At 38.3% G+C, this 15066-nt stretch overlaps 1 protein-coding gene across 9 annotated transcripts in view; it reads right to left on the bottom strand.

Annotated features, from left to right (window-relative positions):
* The window catches only part of KANSL1L (KAT8 regulatory NSL complex subunit 1 like), a 61646-nt gene that overhangs the window by 38072 nt on the left and 8508 nt on the right, over window positions 1-15066 (bottom strand). For 8 of the 9 annotated variants that reach the window (XR_008431720.1, XM_053946998.1, XM_053946997.1 and 5 more), the window contains exon 3: window positions 1192-1333. Coding sequence is in view for 8 of the 9 variants with exons in the window: in XM_053946998.1 (XP_053802973.1) it covers window positions 1192-1333 (142 nt within the window). In the remaining variant the exon portion in view is untranslated. The remainder of the gene's footprint in view (window positions 1-1191; window positions 1334-15066) is intronic. The other variant, XM_053946996.1, reaches the window with a different exon arrangement.

The raw sequence follows: 15066 nt of genomic DNA, 5'->3' as shown, positions 1-15066 counted from the left end.
ACTAAAAATCTCCACCAGGAAGATGACTTGGCTCCAAACCAACATACCATCTAAAGAAAATGCGTGACTAAAATCATGTTTTTCCTCTTATTTCCCTGATATTTATTTCTCAATCTTCTGTAGCTGATCTGACCTACGGCATCATAAAGGCTGACAGCTTTTGGGTTTAAGAGTGTGCATGTATCTGGTATTTAGGACAACACCAAACTATGGGCATTCCCACCCTTCACCAAAATATAAAACCTTCTTACACAGACCTTAAACAAAGGGCTCTTCATTTCTTTATAAAGAAAAACCTGACCAGGGACAAGCTGAATATGAAAAAAGGGCTCTGAGGGCAAAAAGGAGAAGCTGGAATAATTCTTCTTTATCTGTTCAAAGGGAAATGCTCTCTGAGGAGATTTTCCTCGCCTTTTAAACTCTAAGTCTCATGTGCCACCACATAAACTCTGAAGCATCTTCTTGCTCCTCTCAATTGTACTTATCTGACCCCAACAGACACCAGAGAACCTACAAGAGGCTCATTGATGAAGAGTCAAAGAGCCCTGTACTAAAACCTCTCACTATCATACCACCTCACACAGGTTTGGCTTCTTTTATGTCACAATGACCTGAGGAACCCATTAAATTGATAGCTAGATTACTAATGGTTTAGGAATGTCACTTTCCCACTGACTAGGCAGCTCAATTTACAAAAACTAGTACATGAACTACACACATTGGAATTTTAGTAATTATTAATCCTTGACCTGTTCAAAGTGCTGTACAAACATTAACCATCTAATCCTCAGAATAAACATGCACTGCAAGTAACAAAAAACCCACCCTGAAAGCCCACAACACAAAAACCATCCCACCTGAGAAGGCCACCATGCCTCTCCTGCAGAGGGAAAAAACAGTAATAATACAGTACTGTGTGCTGGGCCCCTGAAAGCCACTAACAAAATCACTATAACAGATACAAAGGTAAGAGTTTCCAAATCACAGTCCTATATTGGTGCCTTTAAGGTACAATAGTTTTTAGCTCCTGATGTCTTTCCCATTAAACTCTGCAGGTGGTAGCCTGCACAGACACAAGAAGTCTAGAGCAAAAAAAAAAGAACAGCAACAAGGAAGCAAATATATAAATATTACAAGAAACACTGTCAAAAGATGATTTGAAAAGCCCGTTTATGAGCTTACAGACAATACCTTGGTGGCACGTATTTGCCTGTGAAGGTCAGTTAGTTGTTGGATTTTGTATTCTAGTTCTGAAATCTGGGCTTGAAGCCATGTCCAACGGCTGCCAATTCTAGCTCTGTCTGCAAGCCACTTCCATTCAGAAGTATAGCTGCTGTGAAGACAAAATGCTCGTTAGTCCAAAAATAAAGATAACCACATTTGCACAAGAACATTTTTGACAGCTGCTCTGCCTCATGTTGCAAGCATCTCAGTTGCTTTCAGAAGATATCTGATTATACCCATCCAGTTTCACATCAGCTTATTTCTGTAGGAACAGAACTTGTCCAGACCAGTACAGTCCATGCTCACTGGCTATTCCCACACTAAACTAGTTCTTCGTTCTGGATTATAAAACACAGAGCTGGATAAGCTACTGAACTATATCAGTTAAGGCTGATTACAGATGTGTAAAGAATTCCAGTAACTCCACCAGCAAGAATCCAAACTCTTACACCATACTTCCTCCCACAAGCTTTTAAAAATATTGTTTGCTAACAACTGGAATCTAATAAAACATCATGCAGCAATGACCACTAGATATCAGGTCACTGCCCCAAAAAACCTAACTAAGTAGTTTAAATTTCTTTTATTCAAGCTTTTTTATAAATATCTGTGTCAGTTTAGTTTAGTCAGATCACTCTTACTACTGTTTAAAATAGATGCTTTTTGCAATACAAAAAAATATGCCTCCTGGTACTTGACATTGTGAACACCTTAATTTTATTATGCTAAATTCTTCACTGGGATCAGCAAACATTACTCAACCTCCATATTAAACAAATGAATGAGGAAACCATACCATGCAACAATCTTAATATTCAATAAGTTTAAGGAACACAGACAAGACAATGCAGTATTTTAGTATGTAACTTCCGCTACTATCCTACCATTAACTGAGTTCATTTATTTACAGAAAGTAACTGGTGGTTTTTTCCCTAGTGAAGCTGTCAAGTAGTTTGCCACAGCTAACTTAAAAAACTGTAAAAACAAAAATCAAATGTCTAGAGAAGATGTGCTTTTCCTCAAGTTATTGGGATAATGACTGCATCTAGATCCTTGATGACACTGTAACTTTTGCACATGCAGAATACATGAACTCCTGTTCCCCAGGCAATGAAGGGCACTGAAGTATCACAAAAGATACAAGAAATAGCAGATGCCAAATGAACTGGCATAGGAACATAATACAAGTGTAATTGTTTTGTGCAGAATTTTGTGTCAAGTATCTCAACAACAAAGAAAGATAATAGGGCAGAAGATGCTAGACGTGTCCTGGCATGAGTAGGGAATCATCAAATTTGAGAATCCTAACATTTTCAAGGCTAATATTATAAAACATAATATAACTCAAAATTTCAGAACTTTCAGTCTAGTTTAGCTATCATAAAGAGTAAGGATAGACACAGTCTCTGGTAGGTCACCTCTAAAATACATAATCTTCTCCCTTTTTAACATAAATTATCCTCCCACATAATTTATCACCAGTTTAAACTCTCTCGTATACAGAAAAAATGAACATATGAAATTATGGTGATTGAAACTTCCTATTTAAATACAAACTGTATGAGGAAGCAATGTGGATTACCATCAAAAAGAAACTCAAAGAACTCTGTAAATATATGTGATAACAAATTACTTGCATTTTACATATTCTCCTAGTAGGTTTCTCCTAGGAAGAAAGTATATGAAAAAAAAATATATGAAAAAAGTATATGAACTCATCTTGTGAAAATCTGTTTTTCTGTCTTCTTTTTATTTCTCTTTATCTTCCCATTGTTACCAGCAAAGAGTAAAGAGTCACAATTAGTTATGCTTTAACCAGGTCTTCCTGACAAGAACTTTGCTGGGATTGACAGCTTTTGCATGTTTGTGCTCCTGAAAGTCATAAAAATTCACTTTGCTGGGAAAGGGAGGCAATCTGAATTCCAAGTTTTTAATTAAATGTGTTCACACAAGCATGGTGGCTGGAATAGTTAAGACTTGTCTCAGGACCCTGGTCTGGCAAAAGGCTAGTCCCAAGAAAGAGATGCTTAATGAGTCTATAAAAATCTCTTAGTTAATAATTTTAACCAAAAAAAGTTAGAGAGGAATAAAGAGGATAACGGAGAAAAACCCAGCTGGAGAATTGATGCATTTATTTCTGCTCCTTTCTCAAAAGGCAATTGAGCAAATGAATGATGGAATCCCACAAACCAGGACGTGGTAAAAAGAAAGCTGAGGTGAAAGGAAATAAATCACACTAACAGGTTCATCTCCCAAACTAGATCCAACTCTGGGGAGAAAGGTGAGCTACTCTGAAACAGACTGAGGAGGAGAGGAAAGGAAATGAGAAGAAAAGTAAGGTGTCCTGTACACAGCTGGGAAACAAGAAAGCAGAATGAAAAGGGCCAGAAGTGGCCTTATGTCACCTACACTGCACGAAATCAGTGTGGCATAAGGGAATCCACAACCAATATCGAACCACAGCTGACAGCAGAAGGAATGTTAAATGTTGTAACCTCTGTATATTACTGTCTTACACGTAAACAAGAATCCTCTGCAAAGTTACATCACAAGTTGTTTTTCAAAAATGGTTGCATTTCTTTTTCCACTTAGACACAGTATTTAATCTTGAATCAATTGCATTCACTGGTATTAAGTACTTTTTTGCTTCATTCTAAAACACTATTTCTTAAGGCTTTAAATTCTATTATATAATTAAAATAACAGCATTTAATTACACTGTGTAACAATGCCCTTAGGCCCCACTCTAAGGAAAGGTTTCCACTGAACTAAGCACAAGCATTTTATGCTCAGGCCAAAGGAAACAACTTTAGCTTCTCTGTCTCTCCAGGCTAACCCATGCCCAGTGCCTGCTCAAAGACTTGGGCAGCTACATGGAGACATGGATAAGAGAGCTGCTCCTGGTTAATTTTAATTTTAGGGGCAGCATGACTGAAACAAGTTTAAGTCTAGATCCCTTTCCCAGTTTTCATGCGTTGCACACAGGATAAGAGACAGAAGCATTGCTGAGCTCTGTTCCCTGTCACTCCTATTTGTTTGATCTTGCATTATTTTTAACCATCTTTTCCTCTAAGCCTATTTCTCTACAAATATTTTAGTAAAGCTTGTAATTCCTAAGGAAGATAAAATCACTATGAGCTATCCTCACACTCCTGAAGTGAGCTGTTTGCATACAAAGTAGTACGGTCACTCAAGTGACAAATGATAATCTATTTCTGCAACAATAAAAATCCAAACCAACCCTGAAACAAAACCCAAACCTGGGTAAATCTGTTCCTGCTAGACTGTAAAGCTTAACATTCACTCAGTAAAGGAAGTTGTTTCAAGGTGGCTTCAGAGAATTCATTAACTCTGCAAACCCAGAGAAGAAAAAAAAAAAAAAAAACCACCAAAAAATCAAGCACAGTTACAAAAATAACCTGTCATTGGAGGAGGAAGTCAGCAGCAGGTGCTAAAGTAGAAGCTCCTGCTCTTGTTTTCTGTTGGGAATGAGACAAGAAAAAAGATGTTTCTGTCTGTCCCACTTCCTGTGTACTCTCTTTGCAAAGTATCTTTACTTGGTTTCCGTGCTTTTGACTCAAGATCATACATCCTCAACAGGAATTCGAAAATCTTTCTTCTGCTAGCAACTCAGTATAAACCATGTTACACTGGTAAAGTTTCTCATGTTCAGTACTGTAGTACAGTGGAACATTAAATTTGCACATAAACTTATTGCTCTTGCAATGACTCTAAATCTGCAAATGACCTCCTACATTCATCCAGGACCATTAGAATTGGAAGAGAACACGCAATATTGATTTTGTATCAAAAAAACATGTCGTTTAAATTGCCCTAGGAAAACATGCTGGAATTGCTTCAGGGGCAACTTGTTTCCATGCAAAATACCTGCCTGCATTTCTATTTTGGTTGGACTGCAAGTCAATCCTGCACAACTTACAAGAGAAGGAGAGCAAGGAAATGCAGCAGAACAAACAAGGCACAACGAGCACAAAGACAAATGCAAACAAAGTATGATCAAAAATATAGCTGGGAGCAGACATTCATGCTGTACTAGGGCATCCAAAGTATGGAAAAGAGTTCAGCTGGGGATCATCAGCAACAGTAGAGGCAGTATAAGTATTTCATGCTACTTGCTTCTGCTGAGACTGAAGAGGCAAGTAAAGAGCACTAAGTACTGCTATTACAGTCGGAAGTGGTGCTGGAACTGAAGGAAGTTTCAGCCATGACCTAAGGACAGAATGCACAGATGAACCCTTTAGCACTCTCACCTTCCCTCAAAGAGAAACATTGAGAACAAACCATGTTTTTACATAACCAAACCAACATTGCAGAACACAACAGGACTCTCAGAAGTATTTCCAGTGCTTCTATTGTGTTTTTGGTGAGATTTATGTTTTCCCAATAGCTAAGACCAGCTTGTCCCAAAAAATGAATGCAGACAACCTAGCTAAGCAAAAAAGGGAGCAGCTAGCCGAGATAAAATTGCTGTGCTACACACACTGCTGGTTGGGGTTTGTGCGTGGGTTTGGGGTTTTTTTGGTTACAAGAGACAAGAAGAGGTGGAATTTAAACCTTAGAGGCATATTTTATTTTTATAAGCAAACAAAACAATAAGCCTGAAAACAGTTCAAAAATTATGGAGAAACACAGTGGTGTTTAAAATGCACAAAACACAGAGAACCTGGGATTAGACAGTACGTATCCAGGAAGGTTGGTTCAAGCAGGTATGATGAGCACAGGAAAGAGTATTTTAGAGTGTGCAGCTCTGTGACCACTGCAAGCTTCTCCACAAGTTATCTCTACATGCTGAAAATTAAAGCAAACTAAAGCCTTCCACCTTTGTAACTCCCAGTCATGACATGTCTGCAGGGACAATGACAGGATGCTTCCTGCTGAACAGGAAAGGAGCGTGCTTGCAACGGACCCACATCAGAACTCAAAAAAACATTCGACAGCCCTGTCACCTTTCAAAAGGCTTTAAAAACACCAACATTTTCAAGTAACAACGTTCTTAAATACACAAAAGCCAGAGAGCAAGGCACTCACATGATGTGGGTGGGAAAAAGAATCCTCCAATTCCAAAATTCTTCATTAAACGTAAGAAGGGCAGCTGTTCCTGACATCCCCTCTTATCGTTTCTGCTCAGTCTCTCAACATGGGGTATTTTGCTCTTTCTGCTAGGTGATGTTCCCTTTGGTTTAATTCACATTGTTCTGGCACCCAGTTGTCAGATGATAGTCCTAAAGTGACCTCCACCATCCCTGCTGGTTCATCTCCTCTCACTGGAACTCCTGGGCTAACAGAAGCCTATTGCCAATCACATAGCAGTGACGTATTTGGCAGCAAGAAGCAGCTCATAAATCTGACTCTACCCTGAGGATAAAGAGCTGATCACCCTCCTTAGTGGGAGTCACTGAAAACAATGGCAGAAGTTTATTGGTTTTATGAAGGATTGATCTCCAGAAACTGAAAAGCAAAGAACCAAAGAAATCAGAAGGTTCTCCAGTCTTTAAGTCCCATCCAGACATCATTTGACTCACCATAAACTTCATGAAACATTGGAAAAAAAAATCACTCATCTCCCAGTTCTCTTGGGAAGCTCACCCAGTTGTACAAAACCACAAAATATTCTCCACACAATTTCTCTATCACAAATGCCCCACAGTGCACTAGTGTGGTGGGAATCCCTCCAGGACTGGAGCTGACAAGCTGTGAACTTCCTCAGGTGCCCCTAATTTTTCACCACCATTACCCTCAGTTCTCTGACTACACATGGTAAAGCCCAAAAAAGAACTGTCCTGAATACAAGTATTTTCTTGTAAGCCACTAATGTGGGCCCAGGGCTTCTGATACCTTTGGTCAAAATGGTGGAGAAATTCAACATTTCCATTTTTCTTCTCTCTGCAGACACTGACAGTAAACAGGACATTACCTACGAAGACTAGATTATATAAAATATTCAAATTAGTTGAATTTGGATATGCTTGTATTTTAGATAACTTTATCTAGATTTTAGTCATGAGATAAAAGTGTGTGCCCACTCCCAACCAAAACCTCCAACACTTGTAATAGCTGAACAAATACGTCCAACCATTAAATGACCCGTAAATGCTTTCTCAAGGACTAATTCTTCCAGAACACCTACATAATGTTTGTTTTCAGAATGAACTAACTTCAGTTGCTGTTGAAGCATTAATTTCTCTGGATCAGCTAACTGTTAAACCCCTAATAACCACATAACTAAAAAAAAACAGTGTGTGCTGTTTTATGAATGCAATCTCTTCTATGCATTCCTGAGTACAAAAAAGATTAAAGCCAAACAGTAAAGATTTTGGCTGATCAACATTATTATGGCTGATCAACATTACCCAAAAAAACCCACTATTTACTGTGGCAGTTCACTCTCAGCCTTTGCACAGACTATCCAGGAGCAGTGTGCTGCTGTTTTGGAATAACCAACATCAAACCAAGCTATGCACTCCCTACCCAACTCCTACTCCAAAAAATCAATCAAGAGAATTTCTCTGGTGCTCAAAATTAGCTTGCAATCTCTGTGAAGATCTCCAGGTCATTCTACTGGATCCTACCAGGTTGCTATTTCCTTTGGTGTTTAAAAGGAATTTTTACCTGGCATTTTGCTCTGAAACACTACACAGCTTCCCAAAACTTCCCAAACACTACACATTTTCCTCTGAAACACTACACAGTTTCCCAAAACATGGGTTATAGTTCTCCCTATCATCTACAGAAATCAGCAACTGCCTATTACAATTACAATTTCTGGCACCCATGCCTGATCTCACCATCTCTAACACACTGAGGCCATTCAATATTTTCAGAATTGCATCCAATAATGCATGTTGATCCCAACATATAACACATATCTCATCTTCCCAAATGAAAAAACTGTACCCAGCTGAACACTTCAGCTATGCCATCAGACCTGAGGAATTTATGCAGTAATACCTGAAATTATCAACCATAGCTGTGATTTTTCTCTTGAAGAGAAAATTTATGGAGGAAAAAAATTAGGTAGCAAGGAATTAAGTAGCAATGAATCAAATTTTTACATCTTCTACAAAATGAGAAGGGACAGTGGGGAGGATAAAAGAAAAAATCTATATTCAGAGAAAAAAGGTTGTAGGAAAAAATTGAAAATATGAAAAGGGAAACTCTCTGTGCTCAGATACCCTAGAAGGGAGAGACTTCATAAAGAATTTCACTGGTGCACTATATATGTTCCCTATGTGATAGGGAAATCACATCTTCCAAACTGATGAGGTGCCACAGACACTATTTGCCTGCTACAAGGTTCCTGCAAAGGATCACACTACTGCTGCTGTTTTATATTAGAAACTGAACTGTTACACTTACACTGAATTGTCAACTCAATTTGGGGACTGAATAAATTAAAAAGTCAGCTTCTTAAAGGATCGGTTAGAGTGTTGAATCTTTCCAATGGCTGGCTTCACAAACTGGTGGGTGCTCTTCACCTCCAGCTCTGTTTACGTAATTCTTTAGAGCTGAATTAATTATAAAAGGCCAAATGGGTTAGTGAGGGTGGAGTCAGTCAGAATATTAACGGCCCAGAAGGAAAAACCTGCAAAAGGTAAACAACCAGCAGCATTTCCTCTTAATAAAATAAAAAAGAAAAACCAAACATGCTGTAAATTGAGTATCTGCCAATGGCTTTTGTTAAAAATATTTTAAATTAATTTTTAAAGTTCTATTATCTGCTCCAGCACCCCAACATGCTGTACATCAGTTCAACATGAAGCAGAGAAGCAGGTAGTGCTAAAATGCAGAGAAAGAAACTTCAAGAACTGCCTAGAAACGAGCTTCTTTTCTTGTCTTTGAAATGGCACATCAACAGATTAACAACAAAACACCAGGAACACAGGCCTAGAAATTATCTCTAAGTATTACACAACTGCCCTTCAAAAAGAAACCAAGCAGTGCTACATCTGTAGCCCATGCTCAACATAAAATAAGGCAGAACTTACAAAATACTTTCCTTTAAAGATCTGTGCAAATGGAACATTATGACAGCACACAAGCAGCATATCAATGCTGTCCAGCCACTGAAGTTTACTCTAAAATTTGTATGTATATTCTTACAAGAAAAAGATGGAATGGTATTCTTGTAAGCTCCAATTCCATCTTATAAGTCAGTGTATATATATATATATATGCATGCATATATAGTATCAGATTCTAATGTAAAATCTCTAAGAACCACATTCTTTTTGAGAATTTTGGACAACTAACAGTTGAACCTGGAAGGCTCATGCCAGATGCACTGGAAATCAGCAGCAGGCTTTTGGTAGCCCTACAGAGCAGTACAAACTGTCCCTGCCAGGAGGGGCTGTGGTAGGTGAGGAAGTTGAGGACAGAGGAATCAGGTGAGACAGAGCAGGAGCAGCAGCAAAGACACCGCCACACACTGATGTCATTACCTACATTCAGCAAGGGCTGGGGAACATAATGAATGTATGTTTGAACAGTTTGGTATTTGGGTGTTTTGTAGGAGCCTGGGATTGAATTTCACAGAGTTTTTCTGCTGCTCAGTCTACCCCATGGGCTGGGAAGAAAGGGAGTTTATATTACATATATTCAAACATAGACCTTCAGCTGTATTTGTTTTTCCAACACCAGAATCAGTAACTAGAAGTTTGCTAACTGAAAGTTGAATTGATTTAAATTCCCCAACAGAAAACTTATTTTAACTCACAAGAGCTAGGCAAAGTGTGTGGATGAAAATAAAATAATTTACAGCTGTTTCAGTAAAAAAAGAGCACAGGTCAATATATTTAAATGCAACATCTAACATCACATTCTAACCCATATTTAGCAGTATGAATGAAACCCTGTTACAGGAGAGCATTCCTATTTTGGGAAGCCTTTATGCACACTTTTTACTTCATATGAAAAGGAAAGCACTTAAATTATTTCCTGTATCAGGGGCCCATGTATGCTGATTTTCAAAGGCACTGGGTGTATCCCTTTGAAGTAGATTCTCACTAAATCAGCATTAGCTATAAACCAAAATAACACTGTCCTTGCTTTACAAGAAGTTATAAAGAGAGTTCATTGTTGTTTATAAACAAGTACTTTAATTAAAACACATTTCACAGCTTAGTGAAAGAAAAAAGCTTGCCATAAAACACTGATTAATCAGCACTTGACATCAAGCACCAAATTCTTCTTGTCTCCAATTTAATTAAGCATACAAGGTTATATATACATACACATGTGCCTGCTTATTAGATTTGCTATTTTACTACGCTATCTTGACTGTCTATTAAAAAGTTATTAAGAAGAGTAATGCCAAGTTTTTATTTAATATGAATTCAACACCCATATAACTGAAAAGATTTGAGATTCCCAGCTCCAAGTTTCCCTTGCAGGTTAAAACCTGTCAAACCTTCTGCCTTTCACTAAAACCTTTCAGTCTGCCTTCAGCAGCTGCAAAAATATTAACGTAATTACAGGTTAGAAATCAGGATCTCCACTAACAAGAGCATTACTCTGGTATTGTAAGAACAAAGTCTTGCTCAACAGCAAGTTTTTATTCCTGCACGTGAGATCTCTAAGGCACAACAGTAAATTCACGTGGGACCCTGAAGAAGTTATTAATTCATCTTATGGAAACACAACCAAGTGAGGTTAAATATATTCTGAAATAATGCATGTATCCTGAGAGTTGAAACAGAAGGTAATGTAAAGCTATCTTTTCTTTCATTCTCCTCCCACATCCTAGTGATAGGAGCCAAGAATTGAGAAAATGGAATTCTTGAAAAGGCAACATATAAAACATTCTTACATCAGCATATTATTTGCACTCATAAATTTATGCTTATTCAAAAGCCCTCATATTAATCTTCTATGCAAATAAGACATTTCCTGGACTTATAAACTAAAAAGGTGTTAAAACCAGGAAACAAGTGGGGGTTTGTGCCTAAGAGCAGCATTTTGTCCTGGCAGACACTCCTCCTCCCCTTCCCAAACTCATAATTCAGTTCTTATATCAGGCATGAAGTGAAATTACAGCTCAGTGTGGAAAATTAGGACCTGACCTTGCAAAAACAAACAGCCTCCTTTATTAACGTGGTTCCAAGACTTGCAATAAACCCTGTCCCTTAAGCAGTGCCATGTATAGCCAGGCCTGCAGAACTGCATTGATGTTTCTCAGTTAGCCACAAGAAAAAAATGCTAGGAAAAATGGAAAATAATCTAGAACAAAAAGATTAGATCTGGAGATACTAGTCATAATGTTTTCTTCCTGTATTTTCTCTGCCTTAATGCTCCCCTCCCCATCACATGTTTGTACTAAAAGCAGATTTCCCATCTTCTCTTTCCAACTAGCAATCTAAGGGGGAAAAATAAAGGAGAAAAAAAAAAAAAGAAAAGGAAGATTTACTATCTCTTCACATTCATTATAAAAGTTTCCAGGCACAACAAATCCTGTGGGCATGGAAAAATATAACAGTGAGTCTTCGTCAGGCTTGAGGTTGCTGGAGGATAATCAGTAAAACATGTCTTTCAGAAATCAGAAGGAAAAGCATGAAAACATTTCAGAGGGAAAATCCCACCAAATGATGCAAAAGGATTGTATTTGGATAGGGGAAGGAGAACTGGGAAAACAAGGCACAGGATTTGTCATGAGTAGAAAGAGCTACTTATTTTGCAGAAAAATCTACTGCAAGCAGGTTTTCTGTCTAATCGATTAGATGCATGTCCTACTGTTTGATGGAGTGAGCAGCTGTTTCTTCAAAGAACCACAGTGATGTATCTTTTGATTCTGGAAGATCACACATGTAGCGTACATAGAAGCAAAACTCTGCACTCTGCAACTTTAAAGGTTTCCCAAAGGACTATCTGAGCATCAGAGTTCTTTGTGGTACACATTGTATTTCCTACTACATCAGGAATAGACAGAAAATACATCAATAAGAATGAGAAGCTGGCCTAGCAGGATACACACTACTGCCAGAGTGCAGCTGTATTACTGAAAAACCTTTGAGCTCACATCATCATCCAATTCACCTTGTCTGAAATCTATGACTATTTCTATGTATAATCTTTCATCTTCATGAACCACAAAGATCAACAAGTTTCAAGTAAATTCAGCTGGTGAAATGTTGTCTATGTTGCAAATCAAGTGTTGGTTATGAATCCCTAAAGGAATTACTCATGGTCAGCTTTGTGTTGCCTTCCTTGGGTACTCTCTCTGCTCTGGTTTCTAACACCTAACAGTGAGCCAGAGAGCAGCACCTAAAAGCTGCCTTTGGAAAATTACAGAGAAGGACTACCACATCCCCTGAGAGAATTTCCTATGCCCAAAGGATGGAATGTCCTCAAATACACCAAAAATTATTGCTGGAAATGTGGCACTATGAAAACTGACAGGTTAAAGACATTCATGAGCTGACAGTAGCAGCAAAATGACAAAGGTCCCTGAAGACAGCCAACTGTTTTTTCATATTTCTTTTTAGTAGACTCTGAAAAGAATAAAATATGTTTTGATTAAACTCTTGAAATGAGATGAGCCTTTCCAATTACTCTAGGAACTAGAGAAGTTTGTTAAGTATGGTGAATTGCCTTCACCAGCAGACCAAGTATCTCTCTTGTCCTGAGGACAGAATCTATGTAATGCAGCAACAATGGTTTAAATATCTCACAACTGCTATTTGCAACTGAACAACAAAGGTATTGAAATAGATGGATAAAGACAATCTTACTTGAGCCACAAAGCATTGAGATACAGCTCAGAAGAGCTTATGTCAATACTCATTGGGAAAAACTCTTTTCAGGATAATGAGAATGAACAGGTTCAAAACACTAAAAATAACTCCAGGTTTGTTATGTAGCATGAGGAATTGGAGCTGGAATCAACTTCTCCCTCCTGATGGGAAACAGACTGTTCCCAGGCAGACATGGTTACTGCAGGTTCCTCCCTGCCTTGCACATTGGATTGATACCTCCTCTCCCAACAAAAAGAATGAGAAACACCACAGTCACAACAATGATCAGTCACCACCGTGATTATACCCTCAAGTTAAATGCAATCAGTACACTGAGATATGGGCAGAACCAAAACATTCTTTCCATTCATTGCTACATTACTTGAACCTTAATGTAACTACAGTTACATATTATGAAGATTATCACAGAGGAATTCAGAGTAAAAGCCCTTACTATGAAAAATAAAAATTTCCATACAGGTGAGGAAATGAGTATTGTCTCACCTACATGATCCTATTGCTTCTGGAAAGCACTTATAGCAAATTCCCAAGGAGAGAAAGGCAATTCAAAGCATATAAATCCACTCATCAGAAATAAAAATAGATATTAACTTTGTTTCTTTTGTCCCTACGAAAGGCAATCCAGAAGGCCTTAAAGCGCCAAGGCTCAGCAAACAGCAAATCTCACCAGCTGAACCTGTAAATAACTGATTTACCTTTGTTACCTCGAAGAAAAAGGGCAGCATTTTAGCCCCAAAAGCAAATCTTAGGAAGGTTGGAGAAATGAAGAAATACATTCTGAGCTGAAGATAATGATAAATTCAAATAAGAGACAGCCTGTCCTCACTGTATGCTAATTCAAGCATTGCCTCAGCCTAGGCACACAGACAAGTCTTTCGCTTAAATCAGGCAGTACTTTGAGCTTGCTGGCCCAGCAGCACACCTAAACGCCAGTGATTCCTCCCCTGCCAACGTAGCAAGGCCACTGCTGCTGAACAACTGCTCTTCAGTAAGAACATAAGGAAACAACTCAAAATAAAGGGCCACACTGAGTCAGACTACAGATCATCTTACCCAGCTCTCCTGCCTCCCAGCAATAGCTGAGATAACAATGTTACAACAGTGCAGGCATGGAGGGAGCAGTGCCTCTCCGGCAATATGAACATTCTCTCAGCTCCCAGCAATAGCAGCTTGGGGATTTCCTGAGCCAAATGTAATGGGTTTGCACTTAATAATCCTCTGAGGATTTTTTCATCAGTGCAACAAAGTAAATTGAGTAAGCCTTAAATGGAAAGATAACTGCCAAAAGCCACAAGAAGGAATAAAGGTAAAGGACTGTCCCTGGCAGGAAGAATAAAGAAAACCATCACACAAAACTTTGGTCCAAGTTTTACATTATCCACAACCGTTCAAGAATCTGGAATTTCCAAGAGTTTTCTTTTTCAGTTCATGTAATCATAAGATAAGAATCCTAGAACAGAGATATTACTTAGAAGTTCAAGTCTATCAGGAGAAGAATGTGGATTCTCCTATGCTGGGGAGAGCCCAAATGATGTTTTTTATTAAAATATTTCAAAAGAATAATTATTTTGCAAACTCAAATATTTAAGGTGTTTCTAACTTAGTTGGCAAGTCATTATGCTTTGGACTTCACCATAGTATTTACCATTCTGATAATACGTAAAAGAAAATGAAAATATTTTCTCCTCTGTTTTTCAGACCTACAGAGCTTAGCAGAACACAGCAGAGATTTGATACAGCCTTGTTAGACTGAAGCTATAAATATGTAACAGGGCAAAGCTCTTCCAGTTTCAGAAGCTTACTTGATTTCTTCTGAGCATTATGCTTTTCAGGAAGCAGAATGGGCAGTAAGTGTTTTTAAGTATTTTTTAATTTATTTTTTCTAGACACTCTCTGACAGCAGAGGGTATAAGGAAAGACCAGTAAACACAAACCCTGTCCTGACTAGCTTGTAAGAGCCCATGAGAAACGTGGGTATCATGAAGTTCCCACCAAGCTGCTGCATTTGTGTGCAGCTCTCTTCTGTGTATCACAGTCCTGACTATTATATCCAACAAACCTTAAGACATGCTCA

Source organism: Vidua chalybeata, chromosome 7 (genome assembly GCF_026979565.1).
Source record: "Vidua chalybeata isolate OUT-0048 chromosome 7, bVidCha1 merged haplotype, whole genome shotgun sequence".
NCBI classification, from domain to species: domain Eukaryota; kingdom Metazoa; phylum Chordata; class Aves; order Passeriformes; family Viduidae; genus Vidua; species Vidua chalybeata.
Note: the sequence above shows the minus strand (reverse complement) of the source record. Positions and strands in the feature narration are given on the sequence as shown.